This window comes from Mobula birostris, chromosome 8 (genome assembly GCF_030028105.1).
Source record: "Mobula birostris isolate sMobBir1 chromosome 8, sMobBir1.hap1, whole genome shotgun sequence".
Classification (NCBI taxonomy): Eukaryota; Metazoa; Chordata; class Chondrichthyes; order Myliobatiformes; family Myliobatidae; genus Mobula; species Mobula birostris.
In genome coordinates, this window is record NC_092377.1 from 125,635,549 (window position 1) to 125,655,135 (window position 19,587).

Here is a 19,587-nt window from a genome sequence, read left to right on the forward strand (position 1 = left end):
TTAAAACTGATTTATGATCTTTTATTGCAAGCGAGAGAAAAACTTCAGATGTAGGAAATCTGAGCAACACACACAAAATTTTTGAGGAACTCAGCAGGGCAGGCAACATCAATGGAAGAAAATAATTGATTTTTCGGCCAATCCCGCTGAAGGATTTCGGCCCGAAACATTGACTCTATTTTTGTCATACGGGGAGCACTGGAGGCAGACACAAATGCAAGACACAGACACTGAGGTACTAGGAACAGGACTAGGAATGTCAAGCAAGCAAGAGAAGTGGGGAAGAAACGACGCTGGACAAGACACAGGCCCTGGACGAGGCTAGGATACAGGGCCTGGGCTAGGACTAGACTAGGAACTTGGAACCCGGACAAGGACTCCGAGCCAGAGACTGGACAGGGAACCAGAACCTGGGTCTTGACTCAGGCTCGGACCCTGAATCTAGGTGAGGACAAGACGTGGCTACAGGACGAGGAGTGGCAACAGGACTGGACGTGAGACTCCTGGACAAGATGGGGGAACACAAGGAACCCCAGCACAGGGCTGGGCAAGGTACATGGACAGGACGAGAACACAAAGCCTTGACTTGGTCGTGGTAGAACAGGAACATGGAACACGGAGCCAGGAACCCTCCTTGGGAACAGGACTTGGGGCAGGGGCTCTACACAGAGTCAGGACCCCTCCTAGGGAGCAGGATGTAGGGCCGGAACTCATACACAGAACACTGAGAGACAGATCTCCACTCAAGGTAGCGGCAAACGGACGGACCCACCCAGCAGAGGCAAGAGCGCAAACAGACTGTTCCCCAAACAAGGTAGCGGCAAATGGCCGGACCTACCTAGCGAAGGCGAGGACACAAAGAGTTCCAAACAACGAAAGACAGTTCCTTATCTAGACACAATAAGGCCCCGACTTTGCACTAGTGGTTGAACCTGACGACGTTACAGGTGACGACACAGGCGAAGGTGGCAGGCGAGGTTTCTGGCGAAGGTAGCAGCCGAGGCTTCAGGCGAAGGAAGGGGAAGGGAAGGGAAGAGTCCAGCAACTGAAACTGAACCCAGCAGCTGTTTATGTAGCCAGCCCAAAATGAGAAGCATGTGCCACAATTACGGCACACAATAGGACAAGGGGAAATCGGAAAACCTGGAATAAGGATCGATGGACCAGACCGTGACAATTTTTTCCCTTCGATGCTGCCTGGCCTACTGAGTTCCTCCAGCATTTTGTGTGTGTCACTATGATCTTTTATTTCCTCAAAACTGTTGCAATGCTAACCATCTGCTTGTCTTTAGACACCCCACAGAATGTCTCAATCAGTTCTCCGAGCAGCAGTCTGGAGTCTATGAGTGTGTGGCAGAGAATGAACACAGGACAGTGGAGGGAGCCATCACCCTCACTGTGGAACGTAAGTGGACGTTGCCCAGTACTTGTCTCTAAACACAGATGTATCATTGCACATGGGAGGTGCAGGTATTCACCACCTCCACTCACACACGTGTGATCACACATAGAAATATGATGTGTGTTTATACACACATCAGTACAATTGCAGAAGTGCAGATTGATATATCATTTGCAAGTACACACTCAATTTACAGATGTTCCGCTGAAATGCAGACATGTGTTATCAGACACAGATTTACACTCACAGATCCTTCACTCCCTTGGTTCTCAGTCTAACCCTCACTAATTGTGCAGTTTAAATATCGACGTTTATTGTTCATGGGTGGTAAGATCCAGATCACGATCCCTTTCATACTGATGTGCTCCCTCGTCTCTTACTCTTGCATAGTGAGGAGCTCCCTCATTACTGACTATTTCATAGTGAGGTTCTCCCTCCTGACTGGCCCTTTCATAGTGAGCTGCTTCCTCATCACTGCCCACTTCATAGTGAGGTGCTCCTTTGTCTCTGACTCTTTCACAGTGAAGTGCTCCTTCATCTGATCCCTTCATATAGAAGTGCACCCTCTTCACTGAACCCTTCACAGTAAAGTGCTCCCTCTTCCCTGACTATTTAATAGTGGACTGCTTCCTCCTCAGTGATCCTTTGTAGTGAGGTAGATGAGTCAGGAGCATGAGATCCAGGGAAATTTGGCTGCCTGGATTCAGAATGGTGGGTTAATAAGTTTGTAGATAACACAAAGGAGTTCAAACAGAAAAGTGTGAAGCAATTTGTTTGAGAAGGTTGAACGGAAGTCATATTACAGGGTTAATGGCAAGATTCTTGGCAGTGTGGAGAAATACAGGTATCTTGGGGTTCACCTCCATAGACTCTCAAAGTTGTGCAGGAGTCTCTAGGTCGAAGTAGGGAGCGGATGTCAGAGGAGGGAAGAGGAGTCACAGTGGGTATGGAGTGTCGGAGCAGGATGGGAGAGGGAAGGGGACGTGTGGATGTCAGAGTGGAGAGGAGAAGGGAATAGGGGTCTGAGTGGTGGGGGAAGTAGGGGTTCCATGTAGGGAGGGCGGGTGTGAAGAGAAACTAAAGGGTCTGTTTGCATGGGGAGTGGTGTGTTGTTGGAGTGGGGAAGGAGAGGGAGGAATGAATGGAGTAGGAGGTGGAGTGAGGGAAGGGGAAGTGCATAGGGTGTGTGGGGAAGTGAGGAGAGTGTGGTGCTGCAAAGTATCCTTTGTACTCTGAGAGGTGGGTGTATGTCTTACATTTCAAAGTGCAGCTCTCCACGTGGTCTCACAACAACAATCTTACCCTCAGCCTCAGAAAGTCCAAGGAACTGACTGTGAACTTCGGGAAGGGAAAATCGGGAGAACACACTACGGTCCTCATCCTGGGGTCAGGGTAGAACGGCTGAGCAGCTTCAAGACTTCAACATTTCAGAGGATCTGTTCTGGACCCAACACATTGAAGCAATCACGAAGGAGGCACGCCCGTGGCTGTATTTCATTTGGAGTTTGAGTATGTTACTTTGAAAAGGTACCCAGTCTCTGACCTGTTCCTGTATCTGAAGGTTTATATGACTGGTCCCCTTGTGTTTCTGGACACCAGGGATCTCCAGGATGTTGATGGTGGGGACTCAGCATCAGGATTGCCAGTAAATCTCAACGGGCGGTTGTTCTCTACGGTTGCAGTGGGTTGTTGCCAGGCACTTGTATGGCAGAGTGTTATCTCCAGTTATCCGTTCATGTCTGAATGTGGAGAAACACTGTTGGGGGATCTCAATAGGTCCAGCAGCATCTATGTGTACGGGGTGGGGGAGGGATTGTGGAAGGAACTGTCAATGTTTGGGTCTGACAGTGAAGGGGAGAGAGTCTGTATCGAGGGCGAGTGGTGTGTTGGTGTATTTGGAGTGATGATGGGAAAGGGTTTGGACAATAGGCTGAGTGATCTGGTTAGGGGAGGGCGAGGTAGATTCAGAGCAAACTCGAGGAAGAAAACCTCATAGTCTCCCGGGCTCATCTCCAACCCCAATGCATATTCCATTTAAACGTAACTCCATCGCCTTCCAATTTCCCTCCCGTCCTTCTATTTTGTCCTCCCCACCAACCCCACAGACTTCCTTCGCCCATCCACCCATGCATTTCACTCTCTGACTCTCCGCCCACTCCTCCCCATCTAACACTGGTTCTGTTTCCCTTTTCCATTCCCTAATGGTTCCCATTATCACCTTTATTACTTATCAGATTCCAGCACCAGTAGAGAGAGTCTTGAAAGTTGTAGCTACTCTCATGTAGTTTTGCAGAGAGTATTCAGTTGCACTCCTGTGTCCAGTTGACAGTGCTTTGGGTATCAGGAAGTGAGTGACTCACCACAGGACAACAGTCTCAGACCATCCGAAAGCACCATATAAATTGCACTGGGTGTGGCTGACAGAGAAAATGCACAGTCGTTGGACTGAAGGATGTGTTCTGCTTCACTGAGGACATTTCAACAGAAGATGTCCCAGACAGGAACTGGACAGGCAGCCTGACATGTTGACATTAGAAACATGGACACAAGGAGCTGCATTGTCAAGGAGAAGAAGGAAATCCAATAGAAACAAACAACTGAGAAAAGTAAAACTGACCTTTAATTCCAAACTTAATAAATGTAACAATAGACAAATCCTCCGTGGAACGTGCACTCAGTGATTACTTTATTGGGGGCATCCAATCATCTGGCAACAACTTCATTCTTAAAAGCATCCAGACATGGTCAAGAGGTTCATACCAAACATTAGAATGGTGAAGAAATGTAATCTAAGTGATTGATTGTGGAATAATTATTGGTGCCAGACAGGGTGGTTTGAGTATCTCAGAAACTGCTGATCTCTGCTATTTTCATGTACAATGGTGTATAGACTTTACAGCGTGTGCTGTGAAAACAAACAAACAGAAAATAAAAACTGGTGAGTGGCAATTCTGTGAAGGGAAATGCCTTGTTAATGAGGGACTCACAGAAGAATGGCCAGACTTATTCAGCTGAGAGGATGGCGACAGTAGCTTGAGTTACAGTCATGTGCAGAAGAACATCTTTGAGCATACAATAGGTCGAACATTGAAGAGGGTGAGCTACAGTAGCAGAAGACTACATAACCCATAATTTCAGGACAAGACCGTCTCTGTTCCACTATTCAATGAATATGACTGATTAGTGACCTGATCGTCACTTCCCTCCTCTAAGCGCATGCCCGCCGATTCCATTAATATCCAACCAATCAGTACTGTCACTGAACATAGGCAGTGTCTGAGTTCCCACCACTCCGCGAGTAGACTCCCCTTCACAGGGAGCCCAGAGCTGGCTGCAATATTCCAACCGGCCAGGCACCTTCTGTGCAAGGAGAATCAGGTCAATGTTTCAGGACCATGTATGATTTTGGCAAGATATCTCTGCCCTTGAACTTGGATCCCCATACAATTAGTGCCAATGCAGTGTTTCCTTTCAACATGTCCAGCATTTTAACCATCAGCAAACTGTGCACAGTGAACTATGACAACTTTCATTGAGTCACAGGGTAGGGAAACTGGCCCTTCCATCCCACTTGTCCATGTCAACCAAGAGTACCATCCAAGCTCCCTTAGCCCATATCCCTCTGTCCATGTACCTCTCCAGGCATCTTTGCCTCAATCACTTCCTGTGGAAGCTAGTTTCATATGCGGATTAGCCTCTAGGTGAAAAAGATGCCCCTGAGACCCCAGTAAATCTCTCCCTTTTCATTTTATACTGTGTATTAACCCTACCTGTGCCCGTCACACTTTTATACACCCCCATAAGATCACACCTCGTTCTCCTGAGCTCCAAATCTCAGTCTGTTCATCTTCTCTCCATAGCTACGTTCCTTGAGTCCTGACAACGTCCTCACAAAACTCATCTTCACTCTTTCCTACAGCAAGGCGCCTGAAACTGAACATTGATTCCCTGACCCTGGGTAAAAGAATGTCTATTCAAACTGTCTCATTCATTATTTTACGAAATAAAATCTTTGTCTTTCTGTTTTTTTCTCTCAAACCAGATTGTCCCAAAGATATTGGAGCTGCAGAGTCTGGGCCCAGTTACTCGGCCTGTCTCTGTACAATGCACCCACTCCCCACCCCCACATGGTCTCTGTCCTCCTCACAGCCCTGTTTAATCTGTATCTGTCTGTGATTCCAGCACGAGGAGGTAAGCTGGTGGAGAAAAGCACAGAGACCCAGCAGCCATCTGTGACACCCTTAATTTATCCCAACATCCCCCTCCCCACACCTAGATGTTTCGAATTCCGCTCACTGTTGTCAGGACGGGAACGCAGTAGTCAGTCCACAGCAGCGAGGGTGACCGAAATCGTCCCTAAGTAGAGGAATGAATACTGGCCACTGCCCCCCCCCACCCTTCAGATGATGGGAACCAAGTTCCTTCTTCCCAATAGTGCTACATTGTCAGAGGTTCCTTCAAAACTCCTTATCTCTTCTCCCACAGTGCAGTTCTCCCTCCTGACATCTCATCCCACAACATCGTGCTCCCTTCTCACCTCCCTCTCACAGCGCGGGGCTCCCTCACTTGCCCTGACGAGGTGAGGTGCTGTTTCATGAACTCCCCTCCCACAGCGCAGCGATCCCTTCACCCCACCCCTCTCACGTTGCAGTGCTCCCTTCTCATCTCCACTCCTGAGGAAATTCCACACCTTCATTCCATGTCTGCGGCTGGATCAAATATCACAAGCCCCCCTGTAAAGGACTACCTCCCCTTTGCAGCACAGCACTGCCCCACCCATAACGCAGCACTCCATTCACACTGCCCCATGCGCAGCGTCATGTTCCCTCCACAACCCCCCCGACACAGCCCCTCCTACAGTGTCACTTTCCTTCCACTTCGCCCACCCCCCCCACACCGCCCCTCCCACAGTGTCATGTTTCCTCCACTTCACCCCCCCCACAGTGTCACGCTCCTTCCACACTGCCCCTTCCACAGTGTCATGCTCCCTCCAGTTTGCCCCCCCTCCAAGCTGCCCCTCCCAGAGTGTCACCCCCCCCCTCCAAACTTCCCCTCCCACATCCTTCTCCCGTCTGTGTGAGATGTGGGACATTTGAGAGACTTTGAACTTTTTACTGTGCTCGTAGACTTATTCATCAAGTTATGGTATTGTTGCACTGTTGTAACTATATGCTATAATTATATGGTTTTGTTAGTTCTTTCAGTCTTGGTCTGTCCTGTGTTTTGTGATATCACACTGGAGGAAATATTGTATCATTTTTTAATGCATGCATTACTAAATAACAATAAAAGAGGACTGCCTGTCTTCATAATCTAAAAGCAATGCGATTGTATTTGTCTGAGTCAGCGAGTCTCCAATTTCCCTTGATATGAATGAACATGATTAGAAAGTAGTTGGTGACCTGAGTCTGTGGGACCCAGTGCTCTTTGGGATCTTACTGTGTAGTGGCTGCAATGTTCCATCATTGGCCATCTCTCATCCCACCCCCGACCCCTCAGGCTGGCCCAATTGACTGGAAGTGCAGCTTTGCATATATGACCGTCTCCCCGCTGCGAACAGGGCCTCCACCGCCGGGCAGTTCCCGCAGGTTGGCGTACACCGGGCCACACTCTTCCCCCTCTCCAACGGGCATTACTGGTGGGATCTGGCTCATCCTCTGCCTCTCCGTGTCCTGGGGCAGAAATAAAAGCAAATCTCAGTTCTTCATCAAACACCATTGAACTACTCACACTCCATCACTAAACTAATTCCACAACCTCTGGATTTACCTCCAAGCACTCTACAACTCAGGTTCCCAATATTTATTTCTTATTTGTTTATTGTTACTTTTTATTTTGGATTTGCAGATTGTTGTCTTTTGCACACTTACTGTTTGCATCAATGATGTGTGGAGTTTTAATTGTTACTATTGTGTTTATTAGTCTTTATTGTGAATGCCCATAAGAAAATGAATCTCAGGATAGAATGTGGTGACATATATGTACTTCGATAATAAATCTACTTTGAACTTTGAACACTGAGGATGAAGATACATAAATGCTGTGAGCACTGGCTAGTGAAGAACAGGCTCTGAGTAACAGGCTAGAACCCTGTGGCAGATACAGTCCTCTTGTTCTCTCTCTCTCCCCTCCCTTATTTCTTCCCTTTCAGTTCTCTCTGTCCTCCCAATTCTCTGCGAGTCTCTCATCTTTTTCGATTTCATTCATTCACTCACTTCTTCCTCTTTCTCTCTCTCCATCTCTGTCTCTCTCTCCCTCCCTTCCACTCTCTCTCACCCTCCCTCCCTCTCATTCACTCACCCATGCTCCTAATCCCCAAACCGTGGTAGTCTGTGAGCATCGCCCCATGGTGTGACACTTCCCCCTCAATGTCCTTCCCGCTGCACTGTGCTCCTGGTGTCCTGACCTTTACTGGACTGAGCTGTGACCTGTACCTGAGGTGTGGTCAAGCATACACTGGAGCTGACGGTGGTGTCCAGGATCTCCAAGGCCCTCTCCTTGGTCCGTGCATCCCATCTGGAACAGCAGAAGGTTGGCCCAGGGTTACAGAACATCAGAGTGTCAGCCAAATCAACTCCCTGATCCCACCTCACTGTGACATCCAAATCATTTGATACAACATCCTCCACTGAGGCTGTGGAGTGTCACCATTCTGCTTCTCCTCCTCCTCGCTCCTTCCCTTCTCCCCTCATGAGAGACAGAGAGAGAAAATATATCTGAAAGTTTAATAGTTTACTTGTTCATTTGGACGCCTCACCTGTGGTGCTGACAGCTGGCCACTAATCAAGGTGTGACCACCCAAGCGCTGTGTGACCACGGGATGACAAGGACCAGACTGGAAGACAGGGAATTCCCAGTCTCCCTCATTGTGCTTTTGGATCTGGAGCTCTCTTTGTTTAGTTTGGTTTATTTTATCATGTAAGTTATGTATAACATACAGACGCAGTGTACGTCTTCCCCATGACCACGTGGATTTCCTTCAGGTGCTCTAGTTTCCTCCTACATTCTAAAGATGGACCAGTTAGTAGCTTAATTGGTCGTTCTAAATTGTCCTGTGATTGGCTAGGGTTTGGGACTGATACATGCTGTATCTCTAAATAAATTATTTTGTCATCTGTAATGTACAGTGCTGCTGATAATTGCCATAACATATATAGTGCCTGTAAAAAGTATTCACCCCCCCGGAAGTTTTCATGTTTTATTGTTTTACAATATTGAATCACATGGATATAATTTGTCTTTTTTCACACTGATCAGTAGTTAAAGACTTTCGTGTCAAGCTGAAAACAGATCTCTACAAAATTACAAATATGAAACACGAAATAACTGATTGCATAAATATTCACCCCCCCCCCCTTTAAGATAACCACCAAATCATCACTAGTGCCACCAATTGGTTTTAGCAGTCAGATAAGTTGTTAAATGAAGATCTGCTTTTGAAAACCTGTGTGCAGTCAAGGTGTTTCAATTGATTGTAGTAAAAATACACCTGTATCTGGAAGGTCCAACTGCTGATGAGTCAGTATCCTGGCAAAAGCTACACCATGAAGGCAAAAGAACACTCCAAGCAACTTGTGACAAGGTTATTGAAAAGCACAAGTCCGGAGATGGATAAAAGAAAATTTCTACGTGACTGAATATCCTTTGGAGAACATTTAAGTTAATCATCAATAAATGAAAAGGATATGGCACAGCTGTAAATCAACTGTGTGACTGTGCAAGAAGGGGACTAGTGAGGAAGGATACCAAGAGACCTATGACAACTTTGGAGGAGTTGCAAGCTTCAGTGGCTGAGACAGAAGAGACTGCGCATACAACTGTTACCCGGGTGCTTCACGAGTCGTAACTTTAGTAGCAAGTGGCAAAGAGAAAGCTACTGTTGAGAAAAGCTCATATGAAATCTTGGCTCAAGTTGACAGGAAGGCATGTGGGAGTCTCTGAAGTCAGCTGGAAGAAGGTTCTATGGTACATTGAAACCAAAAGTGAACTTGTTGACCATTAGTCTAAACGCGATGTTTGGCATAAGCCAAAAACCGCACATCAAAAAGCACCATCCCTACAATGAAGCATGGTGGTGGCTGCAACATGCTGAGGGGATGTTTCACTGCAGCAAGCCCTGCAAGGCTTATGAAGGTAGAGTGTAAAATGAATGCAGCAAAATACAGGGAAATCCTGATTTCCCAGAGAACTGGGACTTGGGAGAAGATTTGTTTTCCAGCAAGACAATGACCCCGAGCATAAAGCCAAAGCTACACAGGAATGGCTTAAAAGCAACAAATCTAATGTCTTGGAGTGGCCAAGTCAAGTTCAGACCTCAATCCACTTGAGAGTTTGGATGGAGTGGACTGGACTGGAGAGGCTGGATGAGAAAAGGGAAGTTCACTCACAATCCCCATACAATCTGACAGAGACAGAACAGTTTTTAAAGAAGATTGGGGGAAAATTGCAGTGTCCAGATGTGCAAAGCTGAAAGAGACCTATTCACACAGACTCAAGGCTGTAATTGCTGCCAAAGGTGCATCTACTAAATACTGTTTTGAAGGGGGTGAATACTTATGCAATCAGTTATTTTGTGTTTTATATTTGGAATTAATTTAGATCACTTAGTAGAGGTCTGTTTTCGCTTTGATATGTAAGAGTCTTTCTGTTGATCAGTATCAAAAACAAAAGCCAAATTAAACCTACTGTAATTCAATAAAACATGAAAACTTCCAAGCAGGGGAAATACTTTTATAAGCACTGTATACCACCAGTGTTTAGGATGCAACAATGAATGTGAATGTTTGTTGGCTTCTAGTCAGTAGAGGAGACAGGGACAGGAAGAGATGCAGACCCGATCGAAGCAGTCACACACAGGCAGACAGCATGAGGTAGGATTTGAAAAGAAGCTGAACATTATTCACCTGTAATTTCACCTGGGCCGGAAACACCATCTCTTTAGTCAAGAAAGCACAACATGTCTCCATTTCCTAAAGAGATTAAGATGTGCGAGGCTACCTCCTCCCTTTATTCTAACATATTTTTAACAGGAGTGCCATTGAGAGTATCCAGTCCAGCTGCATCACTGTCTGATACAGCAATTGAAAAGCATCTGATCACAAGACCCGACAAAGGATTACAAGGGCTGCTGAGATGATCATCGGGGTATCTCTTCCACCCATCCAAGATGTTTACCAGGACCCTTAGGATCGTCAAGGAACCCCCGCCCATCCATCCCACAATCTCTTTGACCATCTTTGCCCCCTCCAACCCCCACCACCAAGCAGGAGGAACCATAGCATTATGAGAAGGACTGTTAGGATGGGAAACAGCTTCTTCCCCACTACTGAACTCCCTGCCACCACCCAGGTCTCATCACATATGAAGTGTCGTAAATGCACCTTAATATCGATGTCAATCTTATAGAATATATTTTATTATTTGATAACTTATTTGTGGTAATATTGTTTCATATGCTGTGTGTGCTATATGCACTGTGTTGTATACCCTGGTCCAGGGAATTTTGTTTCATTTGATGGTATAAAGGTATACAATTGAAATGACAATAAAACTGAACTTGAATGTTCATCTGGACTTACTTCCGGATGTACTTGTAGATGAAGAAACCAGCCAGTAGCATACTGAGAATGACACTGCTCGTGAGTAAAACTGTGAACCAAACAGCAGAGACGCCACCTGTAACATCAACCAACAGGACGGCTTCAGAATAGTCCACTGTACAAGTCAACCCCTTTCTCATTTATGGACCGGCCACTGCCCAGGATTGGAAAAAGCAGCAAAAAGTTGCAAACACAGCACCATCATGTTCACCTGCCTCTTCAGTACCTGAGTCATCCTCAAAAGTTGAAGCCTCAAAATGACATTGTTATTAAGTACAAGATCCTGAAGATACACACTCACGTGTGAGGAAAGCTTCATCCTCATTGCCACTGTCTCACAATTCTTTTCACTTTTTTTGCTTTCTTTGCACAACTTATTTAATTGAATTTAATTTCTCAAAATATATATAAAGCCAATAAAAAAGTATTCATGTTTTGTTTTACAACACTAAATCACTGTAGATTTAATTTGGCTTTTTTGACACTAATCAATAAAAAGACTCTTTCATGTCAAAGTGAAAACAAATCTCTGCAAAATGATCTGAACATATTACAAATTCAAAACAGAAAATAATTGATCACATGAGTATTCACCCTTCTTTAACACGGCACACCAAACCATGACTGTGCAGCCAATTGGTTTTAGAAGTCACATCATTAGTTAAATGGAGATTTGTTTTTGGAGACCTGTGTACGGTCAAGGTGCTTTAATTGATTGTGGTAAAAATACATCTGTACTAGGAATGTCCAGCTGCTTGTGAGTCAGGGTGCTGGCAAAAATTGAATTGAAATGAATGATTTTTATTGTCATTATACATAGGTACAATGAAACTCTGTTTGGTTTCCTCTCAGGCAATTAAATAAAGTGGCAGATAAAAAACAAGGCAGTAATAGAAAAACAGTATTAAATAGATAAGTAGCAGAAAATAAGCTGCAGCAGCACCAGAATATCACAGTGATGCACAAAGTGCTGTTAGTGCAGGTATTGGAGTCCTGTGTGTGCATGTGTGTGCTGACAGTTTCAGTCATTGTTCTGTGGCGGTGGTGTAATGGATGCCACAGCTCTGGGATAGAAGCTGTTCCTCAGTCTATTTGTTCTGGCTTTTAGTGTCCTGAACCTTTTGCTGGACGGCAGAGGGTTAAAGAGGGAGTGGCCGGGGTGTGTGGTGTCTCTGGTTAAGCTGAATGCTTTCCTCCTGAGTCTGCTGGAATAGATGGTGTCCAGTCCTGGGAGCTCCATCCTGACAATTCGCTGTCAAAGCTACACCATGCAGTCAAAAGAATACCCCAAGCAACTCCCTGAAAAGTTTATTGAAAAGTACAAGTCAGGAGTAGGATACAATAAAATTTCCAAATCACTGACTATCCCTTGGAGAACAGTTAAGTCAATTATCAAGAAATTGAAATAACATGGCACAGCTGTAAATCTGCCTAGTGCAGTCTGTCCTGAAAAAGTGAATAAGCATGCAAGAGAAAGAGTAGTGAGGGAGGCCACCAAGAGACCTATGACTACCCTGGAGGAGTTACAAGCTTCAGTGGCTGAGATAGGAGAGATTGCGTATACAACAACTGTTGCCCGGGTACGTCACCAGTTGCAGCTTATGGGAGCGGGACAAACAAAAGCTAGAATTTGTTAAAAGGTATGTGGGAAACTCTGAAGTCAGGTAGAAGAAGGTTCTATGTTCTAATGAAATGAAAATTGAACATTTTGTCCATCAGAATCAACGCTATGTTTAGTCTAAGTCAGATACTGCACATCATCAAAACACACCATCCCTACAGTGAAACATGGCGGTGACTGCATCATGCTGTGGGGATGCTTCACTGCAGCAGGCCCTGGTAGGCTTGGAAGGTAGAGGGTAAAATGAATGCAGCAAAATACAAGGAAATCCTGTTAGTAAACCTGATGCAGTCTGCTAGAGAGCTGGGACTGGGAAGAAAATTTGGTTTCCAGCAGGACAATGTCCCCAAGCATAAAGCCAAGCTACACAGGACTGGCCTAAAAACAACAATGTTCATGTCCTGCAGTGGCCAAGTCAGAGAAGAGACCTCAATCCAATTGAGAATTTGTGGCTGTACTGAGGCGGTACAATCGTGATCCCCCGAAGTCTGACAGAGCTGGAGCAGTTTTGTGAAGAAAAATAGGGAAAAATTGCAATGTCCAGATGTGCAATGCTGAAAGAGACCTAATCACACAGACTCAAGGCCGCAATTGCTGCCAAAGGTGCACCTACTAAATACTGACTGAAGAGGGTGAATACTTATCACTTTGTAGAGACTCAGTTGCACTTTTCCATGAAAGAGTCTTTTTCTGTTGATCAGTGTCAAAAAAAGCCAGATTAAATCTGCTGTGATTCAGTGTTGTAGAACCATTAAAACATGAAAACTTCCAAGGGGGTGAATACTTTTTCTAGGCACTGTATATATATTTTTCTTACTGTTATTTATAGATATTGTATTGTATGTTGCCATGTAGTCCTGCCACAAAACAACACATTTGGCGGCACGTGCCTGGGATATTGGACCTGATTCTGATTCTAATGTAATATCCAGGATATTTAGCTTTTCATTGCCAACATATTGTGGGAGAGAGAGATCCATGTGTTCCTTCTGGAGTTTACTTGGACCTTGTCCTCAGCACATTGAGGGAAATGGATAAATCCTTGGATAAATGCAGTGGATAAAGGTAATCTTAAAGGAGAGTGGAGAGTGTGATTCCCATCACTTCTGCACATTTCACCATCCCAATGTGATCCTCAGCTTGTGATGTATGGTTGTCATCTGGTCCCACGTGTTCCTTCCTGATTTTGCTTGGGCTTTGTCCTTCACATATTGTGAGAAATAGCTAAATCCTTAGATAAAGGCAGTGGGGTCTTAAAGGAGAGTGGAGAGTGTGATTCCCATCTCACCATCCCAATGTGCTCCTTAGCTTGTGATCTGGTCCCAAGGGAAGCAGGGCAGCAGTCTGTACATAGCACGATCCCATGACTAGCAATGCGACGATGACCATTAATGGGATTGGGACGCTGGTATAAACTCCCTTCTGGCTCCATCCCACCGGAAAGGAAAGCAGACTTTGCTCAGATGGAGCTCAAGTGGAGGATGGAGGGAATTGCTGCGGTAAGGGCTGCACTCTGCTGAATGGAGAATACTTCTCATAGATATCCTCACCTTTCATCCACAGGGACATCGCAAGCATGGCCTCTCCATGCCGGTTTCGGACTGTACAGAAGGCAGTCACATCCTCTCCCTCGCCCACACCCAAGGTCAGCAAGCCAGTCACCAGTTGCCCATCTTCCACCTGCCACGTCTGGAAACGACCGTGCGTCTGGTTCCCGCTGAGGTTAACGAGGGGGAGGTGCCAGGTGAGCTCTCCGAGTGGGTTCATTCTGGCTGCACACACACAAGAAACGACCTTGGGGGTCGAAGTGCATCCTGAGTCCGGCGAAATCTCAGGCTTATCTGTGAAGAAACAGGCAGGAGATGTTGGTAGCACTGCTGTATTGTAATGGTACAGTGTTATTTTGAAGCCTTAGCTGTCCTCTGTTGGACACCCCCTCCTACGCATTCAGAGATGCTCTACTGCATATCACTGCTGTAACGTGTGATTTTTTGAGTTACTGTCGCCTTCCTGTCAGATTGAACCAGTGTGGCTATTCTGCTCTGACCTCTCTCCTTAACAAACTGCTTTCACCTACAGAACTGCCAGTCAATGATTTTTTCCATCCATTTTTCACACCATTCTCTGTAAACTCTAAAGACTATTTTGTGTAAACATTCCACAAGATCAGCATTTTCTGAAATCATCTGTCTCTTGAACAAAAGGGGATAGCTGCACTCATTTAAAGACTCTTTATACTGTTACTTCATGCTCATTATTTATTAAGAGTTATTCATATCCGCATTTCCACCGTTTGTTTACAGTTAACAGTTACTGTTCTATGGATTTCCTAAGTATGCCTGCAGAAAATGGTTAAAGTCACTTTGATCATATTTCTTCCCCATTCCAATATTTGGTCTGAACGACAACGGAATATCTTAACAATGTCTGCATGCTTTTATGCATTGAGTTGCCGCCACATGATTCACTGATTAGATATTTGCATTAACGAACAGGTGTACAGGTACTAAATAAAGTGGTCACTGAGTGTGTATTATGTATCGAAGGATAAATAGTCCACTGACTTTGCATTTGTACTTAGAGATGTTGCAATGCATCCACTTACACTCCACACTGAGGGTGATGGCCCTCTCCGCTGTCCCGTGTTTATTCTCCGCCACGCACTGATAGACTCCAGCCTGCTGGGGTGTCACCTGAGGAAACTCCAGCCACAGTTGGTTGCTGGAACTTGTTGTGTTCAGTATGACACCGTGATGTCTCCATGTTAGATTAGACACTGGGAAACTCTGGGCAGAGCAGAGGATCGATGTTGGAATCCCTTTCTTTATATTCACCCAGGAATTGTTCACGTTGCTGGGAGAAGTGATTAAGATATTCCGTGGGGCATCTAATAAAAACAAATAAAGAGTTAAGTATGAGAACACATGGTGTAGAACAAGGTTCTTCACCCTATCCAAAGCTCCTACACCCTTCCCACAATGCGGTGAACAGAACTGAATGCAATACTTCACATGGGGTCTAACCAAAAATTTATTCAGCTCTAACGTAACTTTGCAACTCCGAAACTCATGAAAGCAAACTTGCCTTACGCCTTCTTTACCACCCCATCAAACTGTTGGGAGCCATGAACTCAGATCTCCAGATTCCTCTTATCATCAACATTGTTAAGTGTCCTGCCATTAACTGTTCCTATCGCTTTGTACCTCATCTTCCAAACTGCAACACCTCGCACTTGCTTCAATTAATCTCCATCTGCGCTTCTCTGCCCCGATCTGCGACTGATCTATATCCCACCTAATATTTGGCCAGAGCAGGCAATGCATGTAGGATTAATCCATCCCCCAGTAAGGGCAATGTGTGTGTGTGTGTGGGTGTGTTCACTGAGGGATTGAGCTGGAGGGAAGAGTGAGTGGGAGGGAAGTAAGGGAGTGTGCTGGAGGAGGGGGTGGTTGTGTGGACAATAACTGAGGGTCGAGGGGAAAATGGTTAATGTGGGGGGAGTGAAAGAAACAGAACAAAGAGAGAGGGTGAGGGGAACGTGTGAGTGTAAATCTATGTCTGATAACACGCCTGCATCTCAGAGATACATCTGTAAATTGAGTGTGTACTTGCACGTGTTTGATCTATGTGGGTTTATAATCACGTGTGTGTATGCATCACATTTCCTTGTGTAATCACAGGAGTCTGGAGCTGGTGAATACCAGCGCCTCCCTTGTGCAATGATACATCTGTGTTTGGGCGGGACAGTAGCGTATTGGATAGCACAACGCTTTACGATACAGTGAACCTGGGACCAATTCCTGCCGCTGCCTCTAAAGAGTTTGTACGTTCTCCCCGTAACCACGTGGGTTTCTTCCGGGTGCTCCGGTTTCCTCCCACAGTCCAAAGACGTACCGACTAGAAAGTTAATTTTTGCTGTTGTTGGGCTTTCTTATGCCTTGTGGCGCATCAGACAGCACTCTTTGTCATTTTTGTAGCATGAGTCTATTTTGTACGAGGTCGAGTTGCCAGCTCGATGCTCAAACCAACACGGACGGATGGAAAGCGTGCAAGGACCTGGCCGGATTCACACTCGGGACCAGTTGTGACGCCACTACAGCAACGACCCGCTCAGTAGGTTAATTGCTCATTGTAAATTGTCTCATGATTATACTAGGATTAAACTAGGGGACTGCGGGGTGGTGTGGCTCAATGACCTGGAAGGGGCTATTCAGCGTGTATCTCAATAAATAGATAAATAGATTTAGAGAGAACTGTTGGGTTGTGTCCACACACTCACATTCCACAGTGAGGGTTATTACCCCCTCCGCTGTCCCGTGTTTATTCTCTGCCACACACTGATAGTCTCCGGCCTGCTGGGGTGTCACCTGAGGAAACACCAGCCACAGATTGTTACTGGAACTTGTTGTGTTCAGTGTGACCCCGAGACGTCTCCACCTCAGGTTCGATGCTGGGAAACTCTGGACGGAGCAGAGGATCGATGTAGGAATCCCTTCCCTCATATTCAACCAGGAATTGTTCACGTTGTTGGTAGAAGTGATTGAGAGATTCTGTGGGGCGTCTAAAGACAAGCAGATGGCTAACAGTGCAATAGTTTCGAGGCAATAAAAGATCATACATCAGTTTTAAAAGTGCGCGGGGCCTGTTGGGACACGACTGCGGAACAAGAGATCACGGAGTGAGTTGGAGGCAGTTCTTTGTGGACTTGCACGTATGAGGAGCGTTTGATGGCTCTGGGCCGATACTCATTGGAGTTTACAAGGTATCAAACATCGAAAGCCTATACCGGGAGGATGTGGAGATAATGTTTCCTATAGTGTTGTAGGTCGAGGTCCAACCTCTGAATGGAGGGATGTCCACATAGAATAGAGATGGGGTAGAATAGAGATGAGAAGGCATTTCTTGAGCCAGAGGGTGGTGAATCTGTGGAATTCATTGCCACAGACGGCTGTGGAGGCCAAGTCATTTGGATATATTTAAAACGGAAGTTGATAGGTTCTTGCTTAGGGCGTCAAACATTACAGGGAAGATCAGAGAATGGGGTTGAGGGGGATAACATGATGGAATTTGTGTAGCAGAGTCGATGGGCAGAGTGACCTAATTCTGCTCCTAGGTCATCTGGTCCATGGTCCAAATTCTTCGTCACAAGCACACAGCAAAGGAAAGCTCTGCAATGATCACGGAGAAAATGTTGTCCAGTCTGAAGGGCAGAAACGAGGGACAGTGCGGTATCGGAGAGACAATGCTGAGGGAGTGATGTGGGCAAAGATGCAGTGCTGAGATTCATCAATGGATTGTTGTCACACCGAGGGAGCGCCGCAGTATCGGAGGTGCGGTACTGAGGGAGGGGCGACACTGAGGAAGAGTCACACTATGGCAGTGGCGATACTGAGGGAGGGTCACACCATCGAAGCTCTCGCTCCTGTAGCGGCAAGATCCTAAACGGACGGGTTTAGAGACCTCCAGAAGATTTTGGGGGTGTGTAGTGTCATTTTGACAGTGGACTAGAGAGATTTCTTTCTTGCAGGGGCCCGGTTTTTGAAGTTTTCCGTCGGTGTTGCTCGTGCGCTGAGCAGTGGCTGCGGCTGATGGATTGCTAAGGTTCGAGTCTTCAACTTTGTCGGGAGCGAGAATGGATTAATTCTGTTTTGAAAGAGCGAAAACCCCTCCCGTTTAAATTGCCTCGCTCAGGGTGATTGGGAAGCGGCTGGAAGAAGAGCGGACTGACCTGGGAGACTCATTTGATTTTGCGGCAGCACGGATGGCGCTGAGGTTTTTCTACCAGACCGACATTCCAGTCCATCCACCGATGACTCCCTTTTTCCCTCTCCTCTCTGAACTGTTACTTTTTGAGAGATTATTTGCTGGCGCCCCGCTGGGTTTACAGCTCTGTTTAATTCCAGCCGTGCTGTAGAATTTTGAACTGAGTCGGGTAGCTCTAAGATGTCGGCATTGCGCGGAGACTGCGGGCTCTGGCGTTGCATCTCGCGAAGTGGGTCTCCCTTTCAAATCAATGGCCCTGAAAAATGCTGTATTGTACTGTACTGACTTCAGGCAGTAGGAATGAAGTTTTAAATGTCATAGCTGAGATTGTTGGGGGTCGTGAATGTGTTGTTGCGTCTGAGAAATTTTCTATCTGCGGTCTGCGAGAGACATTTTCTGGCTCCGAGTAGAGGGTTAAAGGAGGGGAGGGTTTACATGACGGGGGAGCCCGTCTTGGTCCCCTCGCAGATGGTTGTATTTTGCGACGTCCACCGCCATACCGCTGATGCAGCCCTCCTCCCCGCCAGCGCTCTCTGGGTGACATGCAGTCAAATATAACTCCATTGCGGCACGGCACCTCCGCGGGCATTTAACCACATTTTCTCCTTTCCACGCCGTCTGCTTCTGCAGCTGGAGCAGGGTGGGATGTCGAGGGAAGCTTTCAGGTGCAGTTTCAGGGGTAATATTACATGATTCCATGGCTACCAGCCGCCCGCGATGCAAATAGTTTGGACATGTTCGTAACGGCCAGGCTGTTAACTCCATCAGGATGGCAAAGCTGACGCCGCTGCACCCCTCCTTCTGCTCCACCTGTCGCCCCCTCCCCCTTCTCCCCGTGCCTGTGGCGATGGAAGTCGGTGATGGGCGCGGCACTGATGAAAATTGCCGGGGGGGGGGGGGGTTCAGTTAAGAATGCAGGGAGAAACAAGAAACATCCCGAGGCTTCTCTCCCTGCGAAGGGGCGGACAGTTCCTGCTGAACCCAAACCGGAGGGCGCAAGGCATCCGAGATCCAGTAAGCGCCGGGAAGCGGTTACTGGTGCCTGAGGCTGTGGAGACATCCGAAATAGAGGTCAGCGTACCTCTGCTTATTTGTGATCTGAAGGAGACCAGGGGTCACACGAAGGGATGGATTTACCCTACGGTTAAGGCCGGGTGCTCCGAGTATGTCTCCCCACAGCCGGAGGATAGTCCTTCCATACA

At 46.5% G+C, this 19,587-nt stretch overlaps 1 protein-coding gene across 3 annotated transcripts in view; it reads right to left on the bottom strand.

Annotated features, from left to right (window-relative positions):
• Nucleotides 1-6,456: 6,456 nt before the first annotated feature.
• Nucleotides 6,457-19,587, bottom strand: part of LOC140201665 (myelin-associated glycoprotein-like) — a 117,408-nt gene continuing 104,277 nt past the window's right edge. The window contains exons 5-10 of one of the 3 annotated variants that reach the window (XM_072266127.1): nt 16,902-17,183; nt 15,228-15,509; nt 14,173-14,463; nt 10,981-11,077; nt 7,837-7,918; nt 6,806-7,074 (exon numbers count right to left, since the gene is read on the bottom strand). In XM_072266127.1, coding sequence (XP_072122228.1) covers nt 6,898-7,074; nt 7,837-7,918; nt 10,981-11,077; nt 14,173-14,463; nt 15,228-15,509; nt 16,902-17,183 — 1,211 coding nt within the window. In that variant the 3' untranslated portion in view covers nt 6,806-6,897. Of the gene's footprint in view, nt 7,075-7,836; nt 7,919-10,980; nt 11,078-14,172; nt 14,464-15,227; nt 15,510-16,901; nt 17,184-19,587 lie in introns of all 3 variants that reach the window. The other 2 variants (XM_072266129.1, XM_072266128.1) reach the window with 2 other exon arrangements.